Source organism: Belonocnema kinseyi, chromosome 3 (assembly GCF_010883055.1).
Source record: "Belonocnema kinseyi isolate 2016_QV_RU_SX_M_011 chromosome 3, B_treatae_v1, whole genome shotgun sequence".
Lineage (NCBI taxonomy): Eukaryota > Metazoa > Arthropoda > Insecta > Hymenoptera > Cynipidae > Belonocnema > Belonocnema kinseyi.
Genome location: NC_046659.1, coordinates 70,974,666 through 71,002,002, shown reverse-complemented (window position 1 = coordinate 71,002,002; position 27,337 = coordinate 70,974,666). Strand labels below are relative to the sequence as shown.

General features: G+C 29.3%; 1 protein-coding gene across 1 annotated transcript in view; it reads right to left on the bottom strand.

Annotated features, from left to right (window-relative positions):
• LOC117170239 (collagen alpha-1(XVIII) chain-like) overlaps positions 1–27,337 on the bottom strand; it is a 611,475-nt gene that overhangs the window by 293,922 nt on the left and 290,216 nt on the right. The window contains 2 exon segments of the mRNA XM_033356868.1: positions 12,348–12,623; positions 15,252–15,517. Coding sequence (XP_033212759.1) covers positions 12,348–12,623; positions 15,252–15,517 — 542 coding nt within the window.

The window sequence follows — 27,337 nt, the reverse complement described above, 5'->3', positions numbered from 1 at the left end:
ATAAAAGTGGCTTCTCAGTGAAATTAGTTTGAAAAAATAAAATGTGTTCATGATAATAAGTATTTAGATATATAAACAAACAATTTTATCATTTATATAGGGTTCGAATTATGGAAATGCCTCTGTTTTTTTTTAAATTATTTTTTGTTGAAATATCAACTATTACATTTTTGGTTGAAAATTTAGCTTTTTAGTATTAAAATTGAACTACTTTATTTAAGATTTCCTTTTTCCAGGTAAAAATTTAATTATTTTGTAGATTGAAAAATTAATTATTTGTTAGAAAAGTCAACCTTTTGGTCAAAATGAACTTTTCCGTTGAAAATTTAACCATTATGTAGAAAATTCAATTTTTTAAATTGAAAATTCAACATTTGAGTAGTATTTTTTAAAATCAAACATTCATTTTTTAAACTGACAGTTTAACTATTCTATTTCTTAGTTAAAAATTCATATATTTCGTTAAAAAAGGTCGTTATCTCTTTGGACGAAAATTGAACTAGTGTTTTGAAAATTCACTCTTTTGTATAGAAATTAATTTTCTGAAATTAAACAATTTGGTGGAAATATTGTTTTTTATTCATTAAAATTAATTTTTTTTAAAGTAAAAAATTGACTATTTGTTTCAAAGTTTAACTATTTAGTTGAACATTAAGTTTTCTGTTAAAAATGTATTTATTCGGGTTAAAAATTTAACTTGTTAAAACTATTTATTAACAAATTTATATAATTTGTTCAAATATAATTAAAATAATAATTTGTTTAAAAATGTATGAACAGTGAAACACTTCAATAGCCCTCCCTTCTATAGCCATTCCGAGAATTGAAGCCGCGCCGTAGGTAGGTATAACAGGAATTGCGCGGGGGCCGCGGGTTCTGCGGTTGTCGCTCAGGCAAGCAGTCAAGCGTGAACAAACAAAAGCGGAGCGGGCTACAATGAGTTAATTCACACTCAAGGTCGGCCCTAAAATCGGCGGTATAAAAGAGTTTCACTGTATCTTATTAAAAATGCGTTCTTTTTGTAGAAAATTAATCTTCTTAGTAGAAAATCTTCTTGGTGAGAAGTTCATCGTTTTTTTTTTATAAATTTGATCATTTTGTAAAAATGCAATTGTTTTATAGAATGGTTGAGAATAAATTCTTTTTTGTTGAGGATTTAACAATTTTGTTGAAAATGTGTCTTTTTGGTTTAATGTAATTTATGCACAGCCCCTGATAAGAATATAAAAGAAGTACTAAAAAGTATTTAAAACTTTTATAGGATTTATAAGAAAGTTTAAAAAAATGTAATTTTTTATCTTTTTATCATAGAATTACTTTGGTACTTAATTATTTTATGAAATAAAGTTTTTTCAGAGAGTTTATGGGTTCTTGTAAAGAGGATTAGAGAAGAGTCGACGTGAATATTGCAATCTTCTTCCATTTTGTAGGTTCATATTAATGAAACGTAAAAGTCGTGAAACTGAATAACTGAAAACAGTCTGCAAAATGTCGGTAAGCTGATTATTTTCATTACAGAGAAAGAGGTTTTTTCATTTTATCGGGAAATCAGGTCTATGGTGACTGCATGAAATCTATGAAATAAGAAAGTAAACTCGTAAAGTGTAAGGCCTCCCTTCGTCTACTTAGTTTTAATTCTGAGTCGAGTCATTAATAATATCTGCTATAAAATTCTCGACTATCTCATTTTAAGAACCCTGTTTTCATCGTAATATTGCTGACGATGAAATAACTCGTTAAAGCGTAATTAAAAATATCGACAGGGTAATGAGAAAGATATGAAAACTTTTTTTTTTAAATAAAATAACGTCTAAAATAACGAAATAAATAGAGGAAGAAGGGGATTTGGGTGGTTGCCTTCTCATTTTTCCCACTTTTTTTGTTCATAATATTTTTTTTTCTTTTCTTTTTAGAAAAATTGTTATCTTTTTTCAAATTGCAATAGGAACATTTTATAGTGGTTGCCCAAACTAAGACGTTGGATTCTTTGTTTTTTATTTAAAATAATTTATTCCCCTATTATTCTCCTATTCTAGTGAAATATCACCCTATATTTCTCCTATTTCAAACATCGTTTTGGCTGTGAAGTTTGTTAAAATGGTCTGTTTATGTTTGTTATGTGTTTTATTTTCGGCGTTTATCAAATTAAATAAAGAAAAGAATTTGAGAACTTGAAGATTTGTGCCATGAATTGTAACGAAGAACGGGAGAGATCTACATTTCTTTATATAAAGAAGAAGATCAAATTTTTATGTAAAGTGCGGACAATTTTGCGTTAGCCTTAAAAGGATTTTTCTCTGTCTATATCTGGAACTGTTAGCGTGAAAGACATCAAAACTCAAGGAAAATCACTAGGGAAATGGAGATGGACGAAGTAAACTGACGCAAAGAGGCGATAAGACCTCCCATAGGAATGGTTTTACTATTCGAACGCAAGTTAGTTCCTCTTGACAACCAATACGCAAAAAAAGGAGCTTTCTATTCTCACTCAGAATACTTTTACTCTTCTCTAGGCGTAAGCCGATTTCCGAAGGATTTTGTAATTTTTTGTTCCACCTAGCTTCGTGCAGCACCTTTACTTGCCATAATATATTGGAAGTAGAAACTGCTTGATAATAAGTTTTTTATTAGTCAATTTATCTTTTATTAATCCCTAAAAAGAGGGAAAATATCTTCTTCAAAAGTGTGGCCAGCAGGACAATTTAAAATCCAGTGAAACTAAAGTTAGACTATGAAATTACGTTAATCAAAGAAGATTTTCTTGAAAAAAGTTCGTTAGTAAATGAAATATTCTATATGCAGCCTAGAATAACTTATTGACGTTAAATCCATTTTGTACATTCAAAAACTCTTTCAAAAATTTAATTTTTCATTTATGTCAGGCACTGTAATATTTTTCTAATTTTCTGTTTATTTACTGATTAAAGAATTTCATACTAAATATTTCAAAGTAAGATTGATACGATTGTGTCCACTGATATACAGTAAAAAATAAAAAACAATTATAAGTAAATTCAGCATGAGAAAAATTCAGTTAACATTTGTAGCTGTCCAATTAAAATCCACAATTCAGTATTTACATTGTTATTAATTTTTCAATATGAGAAATTGGATGGCACTGGTTGTTTATTTGCTTTACTCACAAAACAAAATAGAAGTAATTAAATAAATAAAAAAATAAAAATCACAAAGCAACTTGCGAATAATTCTTTCCTTTGATAACAGAAGCGGAGGCGATACGCCATAGAAAGATAAAAGTGAATTTTTAGTGGATTAGAAAATTCTAAGTATGATATTTTAAAATTAAACCGTTATGTTAGAATATAGCGTTGTCTAGCTAGACAATAAACAATCTACTTTAAAATAACCAGTGTCTAACGTTTACTTGGCTATTTCAGTTGTAAAACTATAGATTATAGTTTTAATAATTGCTAATTTAATTTCAATTCAATGTATTCATAAAATTTCGATATGGTGCCTAATACGAATTTTAATTTTGGATGTTTGCAAACATTAACGTCTAAATTTCTCCCTTTCAGAGAAAAAATCCTGTTACAAATTTTATTATATCTTTAAAAACCTGTTTAGATTTTCCGCTAAGACGTTTCAGATCTACAAGTGAATTTTCTTAGTTTTACATTTTTTTAAATACAAATTTATATATTAATACCAATTTATTTATAAAGTATTTTTTATTTATTGAAGAATTTGCTCTTCATTTTATTTGCTAAACAAATGCTTGAAAATATTATCGGACTTAGGATACGAAAATTTGTAATCTCATTTTAATTAATCTTGTTAAACGGCACATGCACTTTCATTCCTGGAATTTTATAGTCAGAATTTCATCTGCAATATAAGAAAGATAGTTTCTATGATAAATAAATTCAAAGCATTTTCACGAGGTAAAAAAAATCTTAAATTTCAAAATAATAATAAAATTAAAATCATGCGTAATCATGGTAATGTCACTTAATAATACTAATATTATAGTGATTTTTAGATGTGAGTTATATACTACGATAGTAAAAAAATCGACTTTCAATTTTTGGTGATCGATGCCTCCAACATTTTTTCGTTTTATGGCAAAAAAGAAGTATTGTAACTGAAGCAGTTTTATGTTAAAAACATGCTAAAGACGGTATTTTTCTCAACATTAATTATTTTTATTCAATAAGCAATCAGTTTTAAAGTATGTTTAACAACTTTTCAATTGTTTACACAATATTTTTTCCAATCACTTGCTCCTTTTCATAGTAAAGATGGAGAAAAAGTTTTTTTCGAATATTCCACACTATGTCGCAAATAAATCATTATATGTTTTTATCTCAATGAAATCGATCTAAAAATAACTATCTACAAAGAAACTAAAAAAAATTATTCTTTTTGAAAAATTATAGTATAAGTTCTGAGATAATGAAATACTGCAAAATAAGCGACATAGTGTAAAAGATTTGAAAAAACTACGATCACGTACCTGTTTAAGATTTACAAGGGGATAAAATTGCTTAATTAAATGAATATTGCTTATGTAATTGTAAACTGTCTCTAAAAATAATATCACTTTCAGCGTTTATCAGGGAGCTTCTATTAAATCCAGTCTCTTTGTAGAAGGGGGTCAGGGGGTCTACGAAAGGCTACGTTGGTTTTAACGTTCGACTTAAACTTGATGGAAAGAAAATGAAGATTTCTTGATATGAGTTTCAATTATTTGTTTTATAATTTCATTTAAAAAGATTAGAAAATTATACTCTTATGGACAAAATATAAATATTTTTTTAATGAAATTTTTTCTGATATCTTCGCTCCACTGAGAATCGAACCATAGAACCTTGCTTGAGATAGCGTGTATTTCTGAAAGAAGATTCTTCCTTCGATTTCCCTAACAGCTGAATAGGAAAGCATCTGACCGGTAATCGAAAGCTTTTTGGTTCGTTTCCCAATGAAGCATGAGTATCGATCTTTTTTTTCAAAAAACTTACAAATTTAAAAAAAAATTATTTTCTATCTAGTCTGTAATCACGTTAAGTATTTTCTGTTATTTGAAGAGTTAACTTGATCGATAGATTGATTTCTATTTTCACGTGGGTGAAAAAGATATCTACACTGATTAATGCTAATTATCCCTAATGATAATACAGATTCCTTTACATTAACTGCATCCTAAAATGTTACACCTGAATTATTTCCTATCTATTTGATCTAGCTTGTAATGACGATAAGTATTTTATTTTATTGAAGGTAACTGATTGATGGTAACTATCCATGATGATAATACAGATTCCTTTAAAATATAAATAATATCTTTAACTGTATTCTTTGTATGCTCTGGACTAGTTATGGCGTGGAGAGTTACCTCTTAATATTTCTTCTTAAATATAAAAAAAAAGAAAAATATTTTTTAACAAAGTAGAAGATGGAACGTTAAAAAAACGAAAAAATTCGACTTTAGACGATCTCCTACCTAATATATTAGAATCTGAACATTCTGAATTTTATGAGGTCGATTCAGGCAAAGTTGTTGTTTCCATTTGAATCGTGAAAAGGCGATATGTCACTGGTAATCATTGAAACTGTCGATACAGACAGGGTACTTTGGGCTGGATATATAAATGCAAGAGAGATGCATTTCCAGCGATACACGCTAAAGCTCAATTTACATAACCGTGCGGGGCTGAACGAAAAACGGTGAAAATTAGAGAGCTTCGCAACGTGGGACCATTTAGAGCGAGTCTCCATACCGCTGACAGGAACTGGAAATCAGAGCGAGCCGCTGCAACACGCGTGGAAAATATGCTTATCCATAAATCCTGGCTTCACCGATCTCACTTAAACGCACGTGCGAGCCAGCCAATCCGAAACGATTTTCAGCGATCGGTCGCGGCCAATGTAACATTCGTTTCATTATTTTTCCACTTTAATGCGACGCTGATCGCCGCGAATTTTCCTATTTATTCCCCGTCGACCCTGTCATTCATTCAGATTTTATTAATACGCATTTAGCAATCGGGTTTAATGGACCGCAGCTTTATATTTATACAATCGTGACTCACTTTGTTATAGCGAATTTTGATACGTGTTATTATCCGCAATTCAAGCTCATGCCAGATCATTTTACAGCAGGGAGTATTTTTGATTCAGGATATTTTACCATCTTTTATGGAGAATTTTTGAGAATCAACATTTATGGGAGGAATTATATTCATAGTGGTGTATAGGCAATATCCGAAAAGCGAAATTTGTTACCTTAAAGGTAGATTCATGAATTTTTGACTACCGCAATAACTGCTTTATAGATTCGATTCACAGCATGACATTTAGTTTCATAGGGGTTTTAAAGGCTCATAAAAAATATTACATGGTTGTAAAAAGATATTGAATTTTATGAGCCTTTAATTCCCCATGACAGAAACGCTTACTTTGGAAAAATTAATTCTTTTGGCATCAAATATAATTTTTAAATGTTATGATATCCGAAATTTTTTATAAATTTGAAGAAATTCCTGAGATTATTATCATTATTAAATAAAAGAAAAAGTCTCACCCAGTTTTAATCAATTTTCTCCTTTCAATACACTCATGAAGTTTCTATACTTTTTTTCTGTTATTATAGATTTTTAAAGGATTTTATTCCAGAAAATGTTTTGATATGCAATGAAGACTTTTTACATACGGCATTTTTTGTAACGCAGATATTTTTGGTGAGGTATCGCCTCATTTTTATTCAAAATCTATCTCATCAAAAATATTTACGTTGCAAAAAATGCAGCCAAGTACAAATTTATTTCCACAATCAACATAGATTCGGAAATGAAAGTTTTTCAATTGATTCTCAAATTTATCTACATTTTTAAATTAAATTTAAAAAATTAAAGAAACTTGAAGAATGAATTAAATTGTTACAAAATGAAATCCAAGCAAGATTATTTTTGAAAAAATATAAAACCTAGCCAAGTTTTCCCCTTTTTGTTTCAATACATTCTAAAAATTTTGGTAATTTTCTCACCGTATTAAATTAAGAATTTTGGATTCCTTTACGAATTACTTAGAAAAATTTTATTCTTCAAACGATGTTGATTATACTTCTAAATTTGTACTGGACGGAATTTTTTGCGAAATTCATGAAGATGGGAAGAAAAATTCCATCTAACAGACTTATATAGAAGATTCATTACGAAATTTAAAAAAAGTTAATTAAATTGTTTTATTAATAAGAAATCCATGTTTCTTTATAAAAACTAATAAATTTGGAAAAATAAACATAAAATCGAAAACTCTTAAAAAACAGATTCATAAAAACGGATTATTTAGCTGTAAATTCTTGATATTAGATTTTATAATCGTTTCAACAAGTTTAATTAGCCTTCATTTTTTGACCATTTTCGCATTTTGAAGTTTTTGCTTTAAAGTAATCAACTGTTAATAATATTTTGTTGTACTTTTGAAGACGTTTCGATAACCATCCGCTACTATTATTCTTATTAATAATTGAAGTAAAGTAAACGTACACAGTATATAATATAGGATTTGAACATGTAATTAAGTTTCTTAAATAAATCATCAATTTTTATCAACTTATATCAAGGAATTATTGTTAAATAATTTGCAGTATAATCTGCATTCAAAATACAGTTTTTAATTAAGGAAGGCAACAAAAGAGAAAATTTGTTTATAATAATGTAAATAGCAAACAAATATTGAATATTTACCAAAGTGTTTAAAAAATTGTAATAAAGTTGTTATTAAAAGTTGAAAATGTGAAAGACCATAGTTCGAATGCTGAAAAATTTTCAAATAATGCATTTCTTAATTAGATTACTTTTCATAGCGATCAAAATTTGTAGCGCAAAAGTAATTACTAATTGGCTGTTCATTTTGTGAAAAAGGTATAATTTTACATATAAATACAAAAACTGATAAAGATTGGTTTAAAAAATCATTTTTTGTCATCGAAATGCCCTAAAAAATTAAGCAGTCAGTCATTTACAGTTGATTGCGACAAAAGAAACAAGTGTGTAAGACAAAAAATTACCTAATAGTGCAGTTTTTTTGAGATTGCTTAAACAATTACTCATTTTTATTGGATGAATACGAATAACTTAACGGATAGCACATTAAGAATTAAAAAATAATTTTGCGTAACTGCCTATGGAACAAGATCTCAAAAAATAACAAATAATTTACGGAATTATTAATAATAACCTTAACTGTCACTGATTACAATTACATAATAAGTGGATGAGTAAAGGGGTTTGCAATGATAGATTTGGTTACCGACACAGTCACTGACATGGAGAAAGTTGTATAGTTGAAGTAGTGCGTGTCTTTGCCAAGTTTTTAGAATTAAAAATCCCTGTCTTCATTTAATGCGTGAATAATTTATAAAAAACGTTCCCCTGCAGTCTAGAACCTTTTCGAACTTAAAAACAAATGAAAAGATGTATTATGACAGAACGCGAAACCGATTTAAGAGCTTTCTAAAACTACAGTGGTTCTTGTCCATGCTAAGTTTTTAAAAAATTCTTTGAGGACGTCATAAAATTATACAGCACATTTTTCAGAAATTAATTTAGGGTTATATCTCTCTTATATAAATGTCGATAAGGTAGGAATTTAGCAAAACTACATCTAAAATATTCTAGAAACTTAGCACATACACGAACCACTTTAGTTGTGGAATCGTCTCGATGTCCTTAAGGTTGGTTTCGTTGTGTCTAATAATATATATACCTCTTCGTTTCAAACTTTCAAAGTTCTAGAATGTTCTAAATGATAAAAGAATACTTTTCATGAGTTATTTGCGCACTAAATAATGACCGGAATCTTTTAATTGAATGTATTATCTGTAAGGAAGAAAGCAGTCAAATGTTTAGCAAAAACAGGATTTCATACCTAATTTCATACTTGAAGTCATATCAAATTACAACTCTACACTTGAATTTTTTGCGCAATAAATAAATAAAGAAATATGTGTTTTAATGAAATGTATTAATTGTAATAAAGCCAGAAATCATCCTTGTTTTTCTCATAACCATACTAATTGAGATAATAAAGAACATTAAAGCTGTTTGCGTAACATTTTTTACTCATAGTTGAGCAACACCATTTCATGACGTCACCTGGAACCTTCCAGAACCTTCTAGAAATTAGACGTCTACTCACTTTGATTATTTTGCTTAAAATGTAAACGGCTCAACTCAGTTTTTGAGCTTCCAACAGATGGACTAAGCATCTGATAATTAAATTAACAGCATTTTTCTCCTCCTCTTCGTCCTCCCATTCCAAAATACAAACTTTGCTTTCATGAACAAACAGTGAATCATCTTGTAGTAGCAAAAAAATAACTTCCACATGTCCCAATTGGTCCAAAACTTATCCAAGACTTAATCATTTAAAACGACACGAGAATACGCTTACATGTCAGACTCATATAAATGCATGATGAAACATTAAAAACTCAACTTTTTTGGAAAAAACCATAGAAAAAAATTGCAATCCTTCATTTAAAAATAACTTCCCGCGAAAAATAAATTCATAGTACGAAAACAACTTTAAAACGCGATTTTTTGTTAGTTCACCGAAAAAAGTCTGACAGTCTAATTTACCATATGTGTCAGCATATTGTACGTGATTTCGCCTTGTGCATATATTACCTGCCGAGAAAGGAAATGCAATCGTCAGCGGTTCGTTTCGGTAATAGAGTTTCATGGAAATTCGAGACCAGGTTGCCTCCGAATTAAGTTTCCACAGAATCGCGTTCCTTTCCTCCGGCGATGCCAGTTGCAAAGCCTTTCGTGAAGGTCAATTTCTGTTCGTTCAACTGCGAAATAAAGGTTTTTCGCCTTTCGGAGTCCATTGTTGTTAACTTCGATCAGAGAGGTGTTTTTTTGTAGAAAAAAAACCGAAAAAGTCAACAATAGATACTAGAACCTCGTGTGAAACAAGTGTGCTTAAATTACCTGCTTGTTTGAAATTCTAACCTAGATTTTCACTTATTTCTCTGTGGCTATATTTTTAAAGCAGCATTTATTTTTCTACCCCAATAATTTCCTCATTTGGCAATTGGGTGTAGCGAGACTCGTTTGTAGAATAGGATATATTATTTTTTCTGCAAACTGAAACAGATATTCCGACGAAATCTATAATTATCAGGACTTCGAAATTTTTAATAGATTTGTTTAATTTTCAGACACAAATTGAAATCATGTTTTTTATTTCATACCATACAATTGTTTAATTTCCACAAACAATTCCAAATAATTTATTTATAGTTTCATGAAAGAGTAAAAGAGTAAAACCACAGACAAGGTCGATTGATTCCATTGGATTTTTTTAAACTCACATATCCAGATATCGAAAGTTTTACTTAATCAATGGGAAAAGCTTATTTTTCGGAAAAGGGTGAAAAACGTCATCTTCCTTATAACTTTTTCGAAATTAAATATCAATAAATAATTTGGAAATGTTCAAGAAATATTGTTTAAGTTATTCACTTCATATTTTTTCACTCTAACCCCATTTTAATGTGCCCGAAATATTCCCCGAAAAATTCGCACTATAATTTTCATGTAAAATTCATGATAAAGACGGGATTTTTTGTAATTATCTCAAGATTTTTTTTCTTTTCTATGAGTGACAAATTTGCATGAATTTTTTATTTAATTTTACTTTTTTTATAAATGGTATTTGTTTTAATTCTTGTTTTCATTTTAAATTAAAGATTTTCTTATTTTTAAATTTAATGACATGCTTGATAAACTTCCGGGTGAATATTTTTTGCTGAAATGTTTTTCATTTTTTAAAACAATTTTCATTGGTTGGCTCGTTCCCATGAAATCTTAAAAATTTGGTACTTTTTCGAACTAATTAAGCGCTTAATGAATGGAAGGAGCAATATTTTTGGTTCATTATATTATTAGTTGTTTCAAAAATTACAAATCATTTACTTTTGACTGTATAGTTCGAAGGTGGAGAAAAATCTATTGTTGAAGCAAACAATAATTTTGTATACAAGTTTATAGGAAAAGTTAATTAAGCAATTTAATGCCATACACTGAAAATATTATTACTTAAATTTATTTAGAATGGCATTATTCTAAGAAAGTCCTTAATTGTTATGATTTTTCATAAACAAGATTTTAAACAAATCAAAATTGTTTAAACAATTAAAAAATATCTTTAGAAAAAGATTTTTTCTAACACTCATTATTTTTGTCATTTGTTCTAGAAAATATAAATTTTTCATGATTTGATAGGAAACAAATTGTAAAAAAAATTATTCGCCTAAAGAAATTTAAAACAAAATTTAATAACAAAAATCATGACTTTTACGATTTACAGTAAATTGAAATTTCTTTAAAAAAATATCATTTGAATCATCCTAAATTTGTTCAAAAACACTTAAAAATTTGTCACTCATTTAATACGAAAAAAATCTACATTAAAAAAATATATAAAAACCCGTTATCTAGCATGAATTTAGAATAAAACTTCTATTTTTCATTTCCGGAACATTTTTTCCGTACACAATACAAACTGTTGGGGCATCAAATTCAAATCTCATCGAAGGAAAAGTATTTCCGGAATATTTTTTAAGAAGTGACTGAAATTCAATTTACGAAAAATTGATAACAAGTGGTTTTTTTCAAGAAATTACAAAGTTAAGATTTGATTAACGATATTATTAATATTTCAGAATATTTTTGTTTCAATATGTTGAAGAAATTATATTTGGGCTTTCTGCTTTTAATTTTGCGCCTTCAATTAAAAAAAGTTGCTAAAGAAATATATTAAATTTCTTTGGCAATGTGCCAACGATTACAAAATTGTAATTTCGTAACTTTTAATAAAACGTTCACTGCTCCTTATAATGGATGTTTTCTTTCAATTTTATTTTTATTTATAAGAATATTAATAAAAATATTCAAAAATGTTGAATTTTGAATGAAGGGTCAGTGGTATTGAAAAATTTACCTATTTTAAATTTATAATTTCTAAATGATAAACATTATTATCTTGACTGGCTTTAAATCAATTTAGAAAATTAAAAAAATAAAAATTATAGTGAAAAAAAGGTGGCAAAAAATTCCGACGGCAGGAATCAATCCCGGACTTTCCGATTACAAACTCTAGACTCTACCGCCTGATATAACCGGAAGTTGAAAAGATTTTATTATTTTAGCATATTACAAGTTTAATAATCACCTATTACTAGGAGGAGTATGAATCCAGAAAAAATTCAGAAGGGTGTAAATTCTCCATGTCATCATAATGATAAAGTTCGCTCAGAATATCTGTTATGAGAGCATCAAGATTAATTATGGTAAAAATAAAATTTGTTGACTTACATCATATTTCCCCTGGATGTGTGGTCCAGCTTGAGCAATGTATAGAGTGCTTGCAGTATCGAAGACCAATTCCTGAGGGATTCTGGTAACTTTTTGACTTGCCATTTCGTGGCAATTGAGGTAAAGAGTAACATTAGTTACAGAGACCTTGATAACAATTTTCGACCACTTCTTTGTCAGTTTGGGTACGGTAAACTTAGCGACATCCTCAGAGTGGGAATGCTGGTCTGAATTTGTATAGACGAGAGACACATTTTGATTGGATGCTGGTCCGTCCTGAGGAAGACAAAGCGTTGTTATTGAAGTAGGGTAGTTTGCGTTTTGATGAAATGGAGACAAGTTTACATAGTTGATGACGAGGAGTTAACTACTCTTGAAATTAATCATTAGGGCGATTCTCTACGATAAAGCGCTTGATTTTATTGTCGCTGCTCGTAACTTTGGCGCGCAATGTCCAAAATTAGTTAAGGCTATTAATTACTCGTTTATTGTCGTTGTGTTAAAGGGTGTCTACTAATTTTCGTTCACCAAATTCCCGGTTTTTTCTAGGTTGTAAATATCAAATCTGCTCTTCTGAGAAGCAACAATAAAACACATTTAAGGTAGTTGTCGTGTCAAAAATCAGATATCTGAAAAAAATAGTTTTTCTATGATTTTAGGAACTAAAATATTAGAACTGACGTCAATCCAAATGAAAAACATTATTTTTTATTGAAAAAATTAAAAAAATCACACAAAAAACATTAATTTTAACTATGTTTCTTGCAATTAAATTTTTTCTAACCGACGCTTCTTACTTTGGAATCATTTTTGAATCTTTGGGATGTTAAATTTTTAAAAATCCGTCGAGATGTTTTTAAATTTTTATTTTTAAATTGGTAGATACGTTTTTATAGTCAATCTACGCAGAAAACAAGCTAGGTGGATTATAAGTCGGATATTGACCCTTAATGACAAGAAATTTCAGATAACAGTAGTATTAGTGTAATTTTTAGAGTTTCATACCCCTGGGCAGAAGAAACACTTATGGTTTTTTTTCGGGAGTCTATTCGTTAGCCACACTTTTTTCCATGGAGGGGAAGTGACAGGAAGGTATGTGAAAATGAGTGGAGATGAACTATGGGAAATAGGAGGAGGAAAATTAGGGGAATTAGTACTGGAAAAACAGGAGAGAGTATGTAGGTAATGTAGGAGAAATGAGTGGCAGGGAAGTAGAGAAAGTAAAAGAAAACGAGACAAACGAGTAGACAAACCTATAAAGGGAAAGTGGGAAAAGTAAGTATAATTGCGGAGAAGTAGGAGACAATGTTAGAAATGAGGATATGTAGTGGAGGGGGCGTAAGCATTAGTGGTGGAAAGTATGGGAAGTGAGAGGACACGAGAGAAATGAAATAGAGAATGTGAGGAAAAATGAGAGCATTAAAGTAGGGAAAGTAGGGGCCTTTAGGGAAATGAGTTTAAGGGAAATAGATGTAGAGAGGGAAACAAGTGAAAGATTCAGTGATGAAGAAGTTAATAGCAGAGAAGTGAGTGGAGATAAGTGGAAGGCAGTAGGCGGAATTGGACAGGAGAAGTAAGATAAGTGAGTATAATTGAGGAGAAGCAGAGAAAATGATTAGAAATGGGGCAGAGTAGTGCAGGAAGAATAAGGACTTGGGAAGGGAAGTAGGGAAAGGTGAGTGTTTTCTGGGAAAGCCATGAGAGTTGGAAGTAGAGGAGGAAATTGGGAAATGGGTAGCATTAAAGGTAGAATAGATATCGTAGGAGAATTTAGGTGTGTAAGGGAAAGAAAGTTTGGGAGGGAGAGGTTTGAACAACTGGATTAAGTTCCTAATAGGCTACGAAATCCTTTTTGTAAGCGCGCGGTGCCTCCTTTGACTAATAGTAATGAAATAGTGTCATCGCTGAAAAAAATTGTGTAATAGTGTCAACAGTCAATGTTGGGACAACAAAACACCTCATTGAAAAATAGGTTTAATGATGGTTTTCCAAAAAATGTTCCCTTTTAAGTGCACGGTATTTTCTTTTGGCAAGGATTTTTTCTACTTTTCAACTAAGAACTCTATCAGGGGATAAATAGTTTGAAAGGCTTCAAAAAAGTTTGGATTGACTCCAATCGATTGAATGTGCAATCGAAGAACTGTATTCTGACCGACTTTAAAACTCACTCATACTCTCTATTTGAAGTATAGATAGGTTCTGTGAAGTTCGACTTTGTATAGCTCACATCAAAAACTGCTTCTTGTTCATAACACCTACAAACCAATCGTGAACATTATCAGGGTAGTCAGTTAGTTAGAAATGCGTTGGAGTGAAAGAGAGATAAAATGTCAAATTTGCAAGTTTGAATCATCCCCAAAAGTCGCAACTGAAACTTACGACTTCAAGTCTAACATTTCGATAAAAATAATAATAATACAAATCCATGATTCATGAGCTATAATTATTTTTTACCCATCACAATTTCAGGGATTTCTGTTTTAAATATCATATCGATTTAATACCCCCGCTAAATTCCTTAGAATCTTTAAAGATATCCTAAATTCTTTTGAATTCTGCAAAAGCTAATTATAAATTTTTTAAATAAATTATAATAAATATAAATAATTAAATCTAGTATTTATATAATTAAAATATATAATTAATTTTTTCAGAGTGACACTGCATTCAATTTAAAAATGGTTGACAAAGCCTATTTCCAGTGAAAGTTGGTTCAATCTAGTTTTTTAGATCAAATAGAAAATCTGTTTATAGAATTTTGAAGTTTAAAATTGGCTAAAATTTTTGAAATATTCTAACATTCATTTTAAAATCGCCACAAAAGCTTAGGAATGGATTTCATAACGTGTAGATATGATGAAAGATTTAATGAGATAAAAACTTAGAATTCAAAAATTTACTTACCGAAATGCGAATCCCCAATTGGACGACAGTTTCGAAGGGATTAAGAACTGCAAAAAGATAGCTTGGTCTATTGGACATCGGCTTAAAAGTCGCTACCAAAGTGAATTCGGCCGAAAGTTTCTCAGGAAGGTAGAGCCTGTATGGTTGCTTAACTTCCGAACCTGGGCGAAACCCAAAGGCTGGAAAACTGTCCAAACCATCGTCGAAATATTGAGTTTTGTCGTCAAGGATTGAGACAGCAGCCTGAAGCAAATCGTGACCTGACTCTGAAAAAAGAAAAGAAACAACATTTAAGCGATCTCTTCTCCAGTTTTAAATACTAAATTTGTGAAAATCTACATTTATATTAAACACGATGATTGCGAAAATTCATGTTGAAAAATTCTCTGATTTTTCTCTAATTTTGCATTTTCCCTGACTATTAATAGTCAAAGATCAAATTTCTATAATTGTGCAATTTTTAATAAAGAATCTTTTATAAATCAAATAAAAGAATTTTTAATTCATAAATTTCAAATAAATTATTCTCATCTTAATTTACTCAAGAAGAGTGACAAAGTGACCTATACAAATTAAATAATAAACAATTATTAAGTTATTTAATAACATTATTGAATTTGAATTAATGTGACTAAAGTTCGTTTAAATTCAAAAGAATTAACAGAATTCAATTAAATTTATAACAATTTGAGATAAATTTGAACGAATTCAGTAAAAATTCATAATACTTCATAGCAATTAAAGTTAAATTCAAATTAATTAAAAACGGTTCAAAAATATGAAGAAATTCATTGGATTGAGTAGGTTTAATATAAGTTTATAAAAATGTTAGAGTATTTCAAAAGAATTTGATAAGATGTCTAAGAATTCAAAGTGAATTAAAAAAACTTTAGGATCAATTATACAAAAGCTAAAAAAATGGGAAAATCGAATAAATTAAGTCGAATTTAAAAAGAAATTGAGCGAAATCAAATAATTTAAAAATAATTCATGATAAAATAATTTATATAATAAAATAAGATATATTTAACAATATTTTCGAATCATAGAAAATCCCTTACTTGTAGCAAATAACTTCTTTGAAACCCATTCAAATATTATAAAATCCCATAGAATTATTTAATATTTGATGATGTGCCCTGAAATTCTCAATAGTCTATTAAAATACATTGAGAGTTTTTAAATTTCCTTCCAATCACTAAAATCCTCGGAAATCCTATGAAGATCCTTAAAATATTTTAAAATTTTTTTCCAATTTTTTAAACTCATTGAAAGTCTAGGAAAGTTCTTGCAACGTTTTAAATCTTTAGAAGATTCTTCGGATTCTTTAAAAATACCATAAAACATTTTAAACTCTTAGAAAAGCGTTCAAACTACTGAAATTCGTTAGAAATTTCTTGGAATAATTTAATATACCCTGAAATATTTTAAATACTTTCAAAGTTTTTAAAGCTCTTAAAAATTATATGGAATTTTTTTCATTTCTGTAGATTCGTTTTTAATAACTTTAAATAATTAAAGCATATGAAAAATACCCCACGGTATTTCAAATGCTGTAAAATATATTTAAATTCCTTACAAATACCTCAATTCTCTTAAATAAGTGTTTTGAATTCCATTAAAATATTATAAAACATCCTGGGAAAATTATGAAAATACTTTAAGAGTTTTTAAAATCGCTTAAAAATGATTGAAATCCTCACAAATCTTATAAAATGTTCTAAAATATCCTAAAACCTTACAGATGAAAATTCGAGTGAATTCTTTACAAATTTTGAATCTCTGGAAAATGTCTTGATATCCTTTAAGATACTGTAAAATATTTCAAGTATTTGGAAATATCTTTTAATACCTTAAAACTCTTTATTATAGAACTCTTCAAAATTCCTTGGATGTTTTATATAAACCCTGAAATCCTCTAAAATCCCTGCAAATTTTTGAAATCTTTTGAAAATTGTTCAGAATCTTTTAAAATACCCGAAGATGTTCAAACGCTTTACATTAAATTCGAATTCAAAGAAAATTCAGAAAGAGATAGAGACCTAAAATTCAATAGCAGTTAACCAATAAGTTATAGTATTTGAAGAAAAGTGACTAAAATGATCTTTTCATTTTAAAAAGTTACTATAATTGCTTTATCTTAAAAAAGTGGTTGAAAAAGGGACTTCAGTTCGACTTGGTTATTTCTTGAGTTAGTCTCCAAGACATCGATGTCTGGCTGCGTCTCAAAGTTGAGTCGAGCGAGCCTTGTCTTGGCTGAGATGGTCGAATCTTTTTCAGCATTTTTAGTTATTAAGTTAGTTATGTTTGATAAAAATATACAAGATGGTTTTATTATTAACAAAGATTACCTTTTATGACAGTCAGAATGACCTTTTTTGTAAGGACAGGTGTACACTCGAAGTTATGAACCTCTTGTGTTGGCGTCATAAAAATTCGACTCAAGAAATAACTGTATGTCTTCAAGCCATAGAAGCTTGTCTCCAAGACATAAATTGAAGTCTGGCTCTGTCTAAAAAATGAGAGATGTTTAAGTCGAATTTTTTGACTTCAGCATGTATTGATTGGGGGCATTCAAGTTGAACTCAAGTCGAAGCATTTTTACCCGAGTTTTCCCCAACTAAACAAATTCCCTGACTTTTATCTGACTTTCCAGGTTTTTCCTGGCCTGCGGCCACCCTCATTATATGGTAAACGACAAGAGACGAAGAAAGTAATCTTATTTTAATAAAGTCAACCAAGTTTTGAGATAATAGGTTTTCTGGTTACATATCAAGTATGTATATTAGCGTTCAAGTTTTGTGTAATGGACCCCACGTGAATCAAGTAATATGGAACTTGCTGATAAAGAAACTACAATCTAGATTTTATTTTCTGTGAAAAATAACTCTTGTAAATAAAATATTAAAATTAATAGGTGTAAAAAACAGTTCCTGTATTTTAGTTTATTACTTGCAAAAAAATGCTTTTTAAATTAAATAAGTGAATTTAAACGAATCTTTATTATTAGCAGAACTAGTTACTACGTCAGGTGTCATTCCAGAATCTGTGAAAATAGAAACGTCATTTCTGACTGGATTGAAAATAAATTTAAAACCATTTTTTAATTGCATTATTCTGAAATATCTAATTCTATAAATAAATTAATTTAATTATGAGAGTCTATGTCGATTTATATATAAAATTAATTCAATTCGTATTTCAAACCTTCTATTAACTTGTGAGAAGAAGTTAATACTTCATGCTAATGATTAATTTGAAAATGTCTCAGTAACAGATATTAAAGTTAAGGATTTTTAAATGTAATGTTTTTTAGTTATTTAAGGCAATAAAATTAACGAACATCCAATAATATCCTGTATCAAGTAAAAGACATTTCCTTTTTAACATAATGAAATATTTATACTTAATTTAAAATCCAATTTCAACCATTTAATTATGCTGTCAAAAGATTATTAATCTTCGATTTAATATTTCACTTTGTCTACACTGAGGCTAATAAGATTCCGCTCACAATAATTGATCATCAAATGTAACAGAAATAGTTAGTCAAACCATTTGTTATTATTTATAATAATGTTCTCTTAGAATAATGCCCCAAAGTTGCAGTTTTTAAAAATTGTCTACTGTTGGTCTACTTTTCAATTAGAGTAGGGTATCAGTTAATGAGGCTAAACAAATATAAACTTTTAAACAACTAATTATTGATTTTATTAATATTATCTTCAAATAAAGTTAGAAATTTATGGTTGATTTTTAATTTCCAACTCTTTGTCCCCTTTTTACTTAGAGTGTGGAGATAATTAATACAAGTTACCGAATGAAATTTTTTAAATATCGTATTATGGGTAATAACTATCTCCTCTTAAAGAAATGCTAGAAAGGTCATGAAAAAATATAAAATATAAATATTAAATTAAACAAAACGTCTTTGAAGTAGTAACTAATTAGTTACTACTTCAAAGACTATTGATTTTTCACATAATTCATATCATAAAAATATGTATTCTGATTAAATTTTTTTTTCAAACTGCGAATGGCTAGCATTACTATAGGAGAAGTTAGTTTTAAACATTAAATTTTTTTTAACAATTATGTTTGTTAAATTTTACTAATTTTCACCTTTGTTTAAATAAAAAGTAGAGAAATAGTTGGATATTTCAGAAAAAACAAAGTATTATATAATTATTTATAGATAATATTATTAAAAATTACTGTAAATTGTTTAAAAAAATAGGTTTGCTATTTTCTTTTTATTATAACCTTACTCTGAGTGAAAAGTTAACAAAGAGTAGAACATTTAAAAATAGCCGTAACTATTGAGCATTGCTATTGTAGAACATAGTTATAAAAAATAATAATTTGTTTGAACAATTACGTTTTATGTTTTTTTCTCGCGCTGAGTGAAAAATGGACAAAAATTAAAATATTTGAAAAACGCAATTTTCTAGCATTATCCTAAGAGAATATTATTATAAATAATAATAAATTATTAAAATAATCATTTCTGTTAGATTTAATTGACCATTGTTTCTCTGTAACTGAAAATTTGAAAATAAGTTGAAAAATTCGGAAAAACCGTAACTATTATATTGTACTCTATAGCTCGAAACGTGCTTGTGGTGGGAAAAACATGCAGAACCTCTGAATTTTTTTCTGTCAGCATTTATTTAGCGGGATATTTTTTTCTGGAGAGAATAGAAGACTGAAAAGTGAAAAATTAGATTGAAATAATCGTTTCCTTAAAAATATTCTTTTTAAAATACTACAATATTACTTCTAGACACAATATTTCGTTTATGTGCATTTTTAATTATTTAGTACAACAGAATTTAATTGAATATATAGATTTATATGTTGGAATGATTAATCACAGTTTATCAAGATAAAAACCCCCTCCCAGTTCGTATTTGGATATATCTTTTCACCATAATGTTCCGTATAGCTTTAGAGAATTTTTAAGTCAATAAAACGTGTTTTCAAAAAAATCACACTCATATTATTATGCCATGATCCTTTAAACTAGAGATAGTCCATTAAAACGGAATTGATTAATTAAGGATAAAAAACAAAAATGTATAAGCGACATAATCATAAGACACAAAAAAAATATAAAAGTACACAGTTGTGAATTTTCAATCATATCTACTATTATTTTAACAGTTTTTGAGCGTCTAAGGAGAAAATACACCAAACTCTCGATTTCAGTCCCGCAGTTCTGAGCCTTCCTAGAACTGCTGGCCCCAGAAGTTTCTTAAAGGTCCGGGAGAAAGCGGTTGCAACTCTGGCCTCGGAAGGACCGCAGTCCGCGAGTACCCAGTCGAGTATATTTCGCAATATTGTGCAATTTTAAGTGGAAACGGTTCAGGCAGCCCTAACCGTTTACTTTTAGATCCCCCTGAATTAAATACAAAGATATTTGCACGAAAACCCTGAAACTGGACTGAAAATCAGGGTTTGTTGTAAAATGCACGAATGCTAATATATTAAGTGCTTAATTGTGCTTGAACTTCGCATTTAACACTTCTTATCGGGATTTTTGTGTTTGTTTTTCTAAATTTAACAGCAGCTTACACGAAGCCAGGTAAGTCAGGGTTAAAGTAAATTAGTTAAAGATTTATTTAACGTAAAGTTCAAATTCTAGAATGCGTTCTATATAAGCTTTGAATTCTATTTCGTGATAATTAAATGTGATATAATACCTTCGTGTTACGCGACGAAGTAACTGGCGGTAAAGCGACCACTCACGATTGCATTCTATACTCAGCTGCATTTACGGCAATACATGTTATTACTTCACTATTTCAATTAACCTAATCCAACCATTTGTCACTGCTTCATTTCTACCAGTATTTGTACTACATCAGTTTTAATTCAAATCTGACAAACTGGCGACAGTTGTGGAAATCGTTGTGATGAGTTTCTGCATCATTTTTGTTTAACTTTCATGTTAAATATTACAGTTAATGTGAAATTAATTAAAGGGCATGAACTGTCGTATTAGCACTTGATGATATTCGAATTAATTAATGGGCACTCTAATGCAGTAATTAAACTTTGAAATGACGTCAGCAAACTTGATATTTATTACAAATTATTGGTTCTATATAAAAGGATGTTTCAAATGAACTAAATTTTTAAATATTATTTGTTGACATATTTAGATATAATTTGACCACAGGAGTTTGGAAATAAATAAAACAATTTTTTAAACGAATTCATAAAATTTCTCAACGCAGGGAAAGCCAAATGAAAATTTTCAAATTTTTAATTAAAAATAATTCTTGTACAATGGAACAAAAATTTGCTTTTAATTTTTCTTTGGGTTGAAGTTAAAAAGAAATTTTTCTATTTTTGTATGCTCTTCTGAATAATATAAGAAAACACTGACATATTTTTGCGTTTCAAATGCAAAATTTTGGTCTATTTTTTACGGATCCTGTGTAAACGAATTTTTAAGGATCTTATTTAAAAATGGATTTTTGTTCTAAACTTAAAAGCATGTACATGATTTCTCAGTTTATTAAAAAGAGTTTTAGAAAGAAGAAAAAAAGGAAAATTTGTTTGCAACTTTGAGTACAGGTTTAAAAAATTGCATTTTTCGTCCTTTTTTTAAATATCATATTTCAACAAAAAATGTGTCACTTACTTTTCCCCATCTAAGGTTATACATTTTAATAAACTTTACTCAAACAAAAATAAGAAGCGCATTATTTTTCGTTGCAAAAAAAAATTTTAATTAAAAATTTAAGAATTCTCAATTGACTTGAGCAATGGTAAATTAAAAAAAAAATGTATTCATTATGCCTTAAAGGAATTTTTCAGTGCTATTACCAAATAATATAATTATTTTCAGTTTTTCTGACCAAACCTAAATTAAATAATTTTAATTTGGGATCGGGCATTTTTTCTTTCTATCGCAAAATTTACTTTTGTCTAGTTTATCTTCTTTATATTGTGAGAAAAAACTAATTGTTTCAAATATCGTACATGATACCATCATATCTAAACAACAATTATTATATATGTTGGACAAGATCAGAATTCTCTACAAAAAAGTCAGGATAAAGGTATTCTGAACATAAGTTAAAAAGATATTGCAAAAATAGTACAAATTTCAGTATGTTCTTAAATTTTTACGAAGTGAATCTTCGTCGCGATATTCGGGACGAGCAGTAAAATATTTTTCATAAGTCCTCTTTTTTTCTTACATAAAAGTATTATAAAATAGTTACTACTGCTCATATGGACATTCCAAGGCCTCTAAACGGTAAAAAGTGTTAATGTTTTTTGTATATAAAATGTGATATAAAACCACTTTAAAACAAAAAACTTCTCCCGTGGAATGATATTTTGCTTCTTTCACAATTCTTAGCATAATTTCTCATAAGTTATAGTTTTTTTTAAATATGTAAATAAATTTAAGTTCCGATTTGAGCCTTTAAGCCATCCTCAATAAAAAAGGAATGGAACCATCTTTTGCTGGAAAGTGCGTAACTATTATGACATAAATTCTCAATATTTACATTATGGTAAAAACATATGGTCAAGAAATAATCGGATATTTTCGAGCAACAGTAATGTAGTTTCTGTCGTTTTTCAGAAATTGCAGCAAAGTATTTTTTTAAATTTAAAAATAAGGCGGAGAAAAATAATAAATGAAAAATTGGTAATTTTAAATTAATAAATTTTTAACCATAGTTTTTTAAAATACTTTGATATAATTTTTTTTTGTTTCAGTCTCGCTCTTTCAGCAACAATTATTATCGATCCTGCGGTCACGTAATAATATAGGTCGTCCCTCTCTTTATCAGAGGTAATGCATCACATCGATTCGTGACACTCGACACAAGGGTTTTCCAGGCTGAAAGCTTATTTTCGATAATCGATATTTATTGTCCAAGAAAGAAATCTGGCAACAAGATTACATTAAAAACTAGGATATTTTGACCCAAAAAATGTCATCACAATTTTGTTTTAAGTTTCGAATTTGGATTTCTGATACGGAGGCCACAATCATTATTAAACAAAATATAAATACGAAACAAAAAATTTCAATAATGTAATAGGAAAAAAAATTGATAAGATCAATAAACTGTAAAAGATAAACTTCAATTGCAATATTTGTTCAAAATATAATTAATAAAACAAGTAACTTTAAGTTACTTCAACATCGTTTTTAAATACAAAAAAATAATGGGGAAATATGATATTCCTAATATCAATATTTACAAAATTTTAAAAGATTTCAAGGGATTTCACGGAACTTGAACAGATTTACAGAAATAATACTTGATTTTAAAGGATTTTTGGATATACCGACGGATTTCGACAGATTTTAAAGGAATTTTTGATAGTTTAAACCAATTTCCATTGAGTTCAAGGAATTAAAAGAGATTTTAAAGGAATTTAGGTCATTTTGAAATATTTCAAAATAAGTCACTGGATTTTAAAGGATTTTAAAAGATTTAAAAAAATTTAAATAACTTTTAAAAGGATTTATTCGATTTTAATATATTGTAAGGGATTTGAAGAGAATCGAAAGATTAAAACGGATTTTTGAGATTTCAACCAATTTTGAAGCTATTTCAAGGGATCGCGTACCATTTCAAAATATTTCACAGAATTTCAAGGATTCAAACTGACTTTCAGAGATTGTAAGAGATTTCTTTGAATGTTAAATAATTATAAGGTATTTTGTAGATTTCAAGTGACTTCAAAGATTTTCGTTTCTTTAAACAAATAATGAAATAAAGCGTATTGCAGTGTAAAACGAAAGAGGAAGCTTACGTTAAAAAATGGGTTGACCCCCCCCCCTCAAGTATAAGGATTCGTAAAGATTTATCGGACTCCCCCTCCCCCCCTGAAAATTTGGTAACAAAGATTTGAGTAGATTAAGATTACATTTTTCACTCCACTCTTCTCGGATTTCTACATTTATGAAATTCCCTGTCCTCTGCAGCCGGATATTAATTATAAGCGCTCGCATTCGCCAGAAAATTTTATTGATAGAAGTGGATAACCGCAGAAAACCCAAATTCCAGAACCAGACAACCGACAGCCGAGTTTGGATGTAGAAATTCGATAGCATCGAAAGTTGCCCGCATTCTTCCCAGACTTCGAAACCTCACGCTCGGCAATAGTTAAAGGCAGTGAAAACACGACTAAGCAAACATCACAACCGGTCATCCATCCGGGCGCTGACCAGGCCCGATCGTGCTTAAAACTTGTGAGATATCGACCAGTCGAAAAACAGATTATTTAGATTATTTATTATTTATTAGGGTACATTATTTCCCAATGCCTTGGATACAGAAGTGTACATCTCGCGAGTAATTTTTGCTCAAAAATATAACTTCAAACACAGAAACGAAAAGTGGTATCCTACTTTATCTGGGAGATTTCCAAATCTCCCTATGGGACGTCAGATATCCGAAAAACCTTTGCATTTTCCCAATTTCCGCAAGCGAGACCCGATCCTCAATCGGAGATATTGCAGGCATCATGACACCGATAGTTATTCGATTCGATAGAACGTGCCGTGGTTGTTATAACTGAGTATCGATTTTATTACGGTGAAACACCTCTCGCTACTTCTGTTAATTATTGTAGTGTGAGGTACACACAATATTTTTTTTTTGAATTTCAAATTTTTTAAAATTGAGTTTCTCTATTGTTGGATGATATGACAAAAAGTTATGAGCCTGAAGTTTGAAACGTGTACAAAAAAAACAGAAAATAAAATATGTATTTGAATAGTCAAAATATTTTTGGAACTTAAAATATTTTTTTATAAATGAAGGATAACCCAAAAGATTGAGAAAAACTTAAATTATTATTATTATTATTACACCATTAAGCCATTTCCCTTTCGAGGTATACGTAGCTAAAGATCTAAAAATGTCAGATTGGTTTTGCATTGTTTAAACTTACTTTATATGAATTTAAAATTTCGGAAATAAATCTAGAAGTATTTCCTTTTAATTAGAAGAAGCGTAAAACCCTTATATGAATTCAGAAACATGCACGCTTTTCAATACTGATGCGCGGTTGAATATAAACTTTTAAATTATGTAATGAATTATTGAAAATATTATGTGTGTCAGTGGAAATCGGAATTTTCAAACAAAAATTATTTTTAAAAAATCATCAATAAAAATCTCGAATTTTCAATAGTTTTGGGTCATGTTATTTAACGCCTTACGTTGCAAATTGGTTCGTTTAAACAAACATCATTGAATTTCGAAAAGCAAACATTTTTAAACAAAAATAATTCAGTATTATAGATTCACAAACTCTTAACGATATAAGACTACGTTAGAATTTTACATTCAATCAGACAAAAAGTTGTCTTGAAAAAAGCATCGTCTTCTTGCATGTTTTTTTGTTTCGAACTGCGTGAAAATCGGATTTTAATAACAAATGCATCGAAAATTTGACTTTCGATGTCCCCGTAGCGAGTCGAAAGTTGAATTTTCAACCCTAGACTAGAAAAGTAGAAACAGGCGACTGCAAAAGTAACTTCACGCCGTAACCGGTATCGAAAGTATATACATTCTACTTTATCTGCAGTTGTCTGCAGCCATTCTCCCTCTTATCGAACCTCGCTTCGCTCGGGCAGCTAATTTCGCACTCTTGTGATTTTCCCCTTTCGCCCCTGTTGCGCAATATACTATTGGATAAATGGAATTATTTCGAGTCGTTCTAACGATTGGATGCCAACGCACGCCACACAACCTGACGGTCATTAACTAAAAATATAAACAATAAAATGCTAACCGAGAAATTAGAGCTAGAAAGTTTTAGCTCGCGGAATTGAGCAAGATTAAACTAGAGGTTGGCCAAAACTAAAAGATGCTCGCTCGCTCCATCAAATCATGAAAGTTCTATCACGGGGGAGCAAAGCACGAAGGCGCTATTTCTCGCGTATAATCTAAACGCGAGAAGTGGCACCTTTATACTTTGTTCGCCCGAAATAGAACTTTCACGATTTGAAGCCTCGTGTGAAATAACGTTATATCTACACATATTTTGTATCCATAAAGTTCTATGTATATAATTTTTTTGAACTGTTTCTCTCTTCTGAGGAAGCGCGGTGATCGAAAATTCGAAAATTGAATGGGGAACGAAATGTCAAAATAGTCGAGTTTATAGATTTCGAAAATGTACCTTTCTAAGTGTAACATTGAAGTTTTTTTTAACAAAGGTAAAAATAGAAAATTAAGTTTATTAGAATGGCACGCAAGAAAGAAAAAAAGGCTAGAGAGGCTGGAGTAAAACATGGAGAACCGGTAATGTCAAATATAATATTTTAAAATAATCAAATAAATAAATGAGTGATAAATAATTTTCAGGAATTGTACTAAAAAATTCCATTTAAATTATTTTTTAAATGAACTAAAAATAAATATTTAAATGACAATTACACGAATAATTAAGTGTTTGTCCTTCCTTTCTTTTCATGAAAAGACGAGAAATTATATTTGTATGTTTTACAATATGTGTAGGACCAAATTTTTGGATGATCTAACCTAATTCTTTTTATTTTTATTCATTGAAATTTATTGGCGATACTTTTAAGCGAATGTAATTTTCTATTCGTCTCCTTAAAAAATTCTAAATTAGATTTTGGGATAGATGCGAAAAAAATGGAAATAAATAACCTCGACTATTTTCACATTTCATTGTAAAATCAAATTTTAAATTTTCGATCGCAGAAATTCCGCGGAATAGAGAAACAGTTGAAATGAAAACTCATATACATAGAAGTCTATGGAAACAAAATATGTGTTGATACAACGTTATTTCAGCCGAGGCTTCATTTGATGGAGCGAGCGAGCACATTTTAGTTTTTGCTAACTTCTAGCGTCATCTTATTCAATTCCGTGAGCAAAACTTTCTAGCGCAACGTCTCGGTTAGATTTTTATTGTTTATATTTTTGATTAATTACCGCCAAGCTATGTCGCATACGTTGGCATCCTACCGTTAGGACGCACAGTGGGGTGAAATCGGAAAACGAGGTTCAAAATGACATTTAGAACGCAATTATGCACCGATTTTAGAATTTTTTTTTTTGAAAAATTCA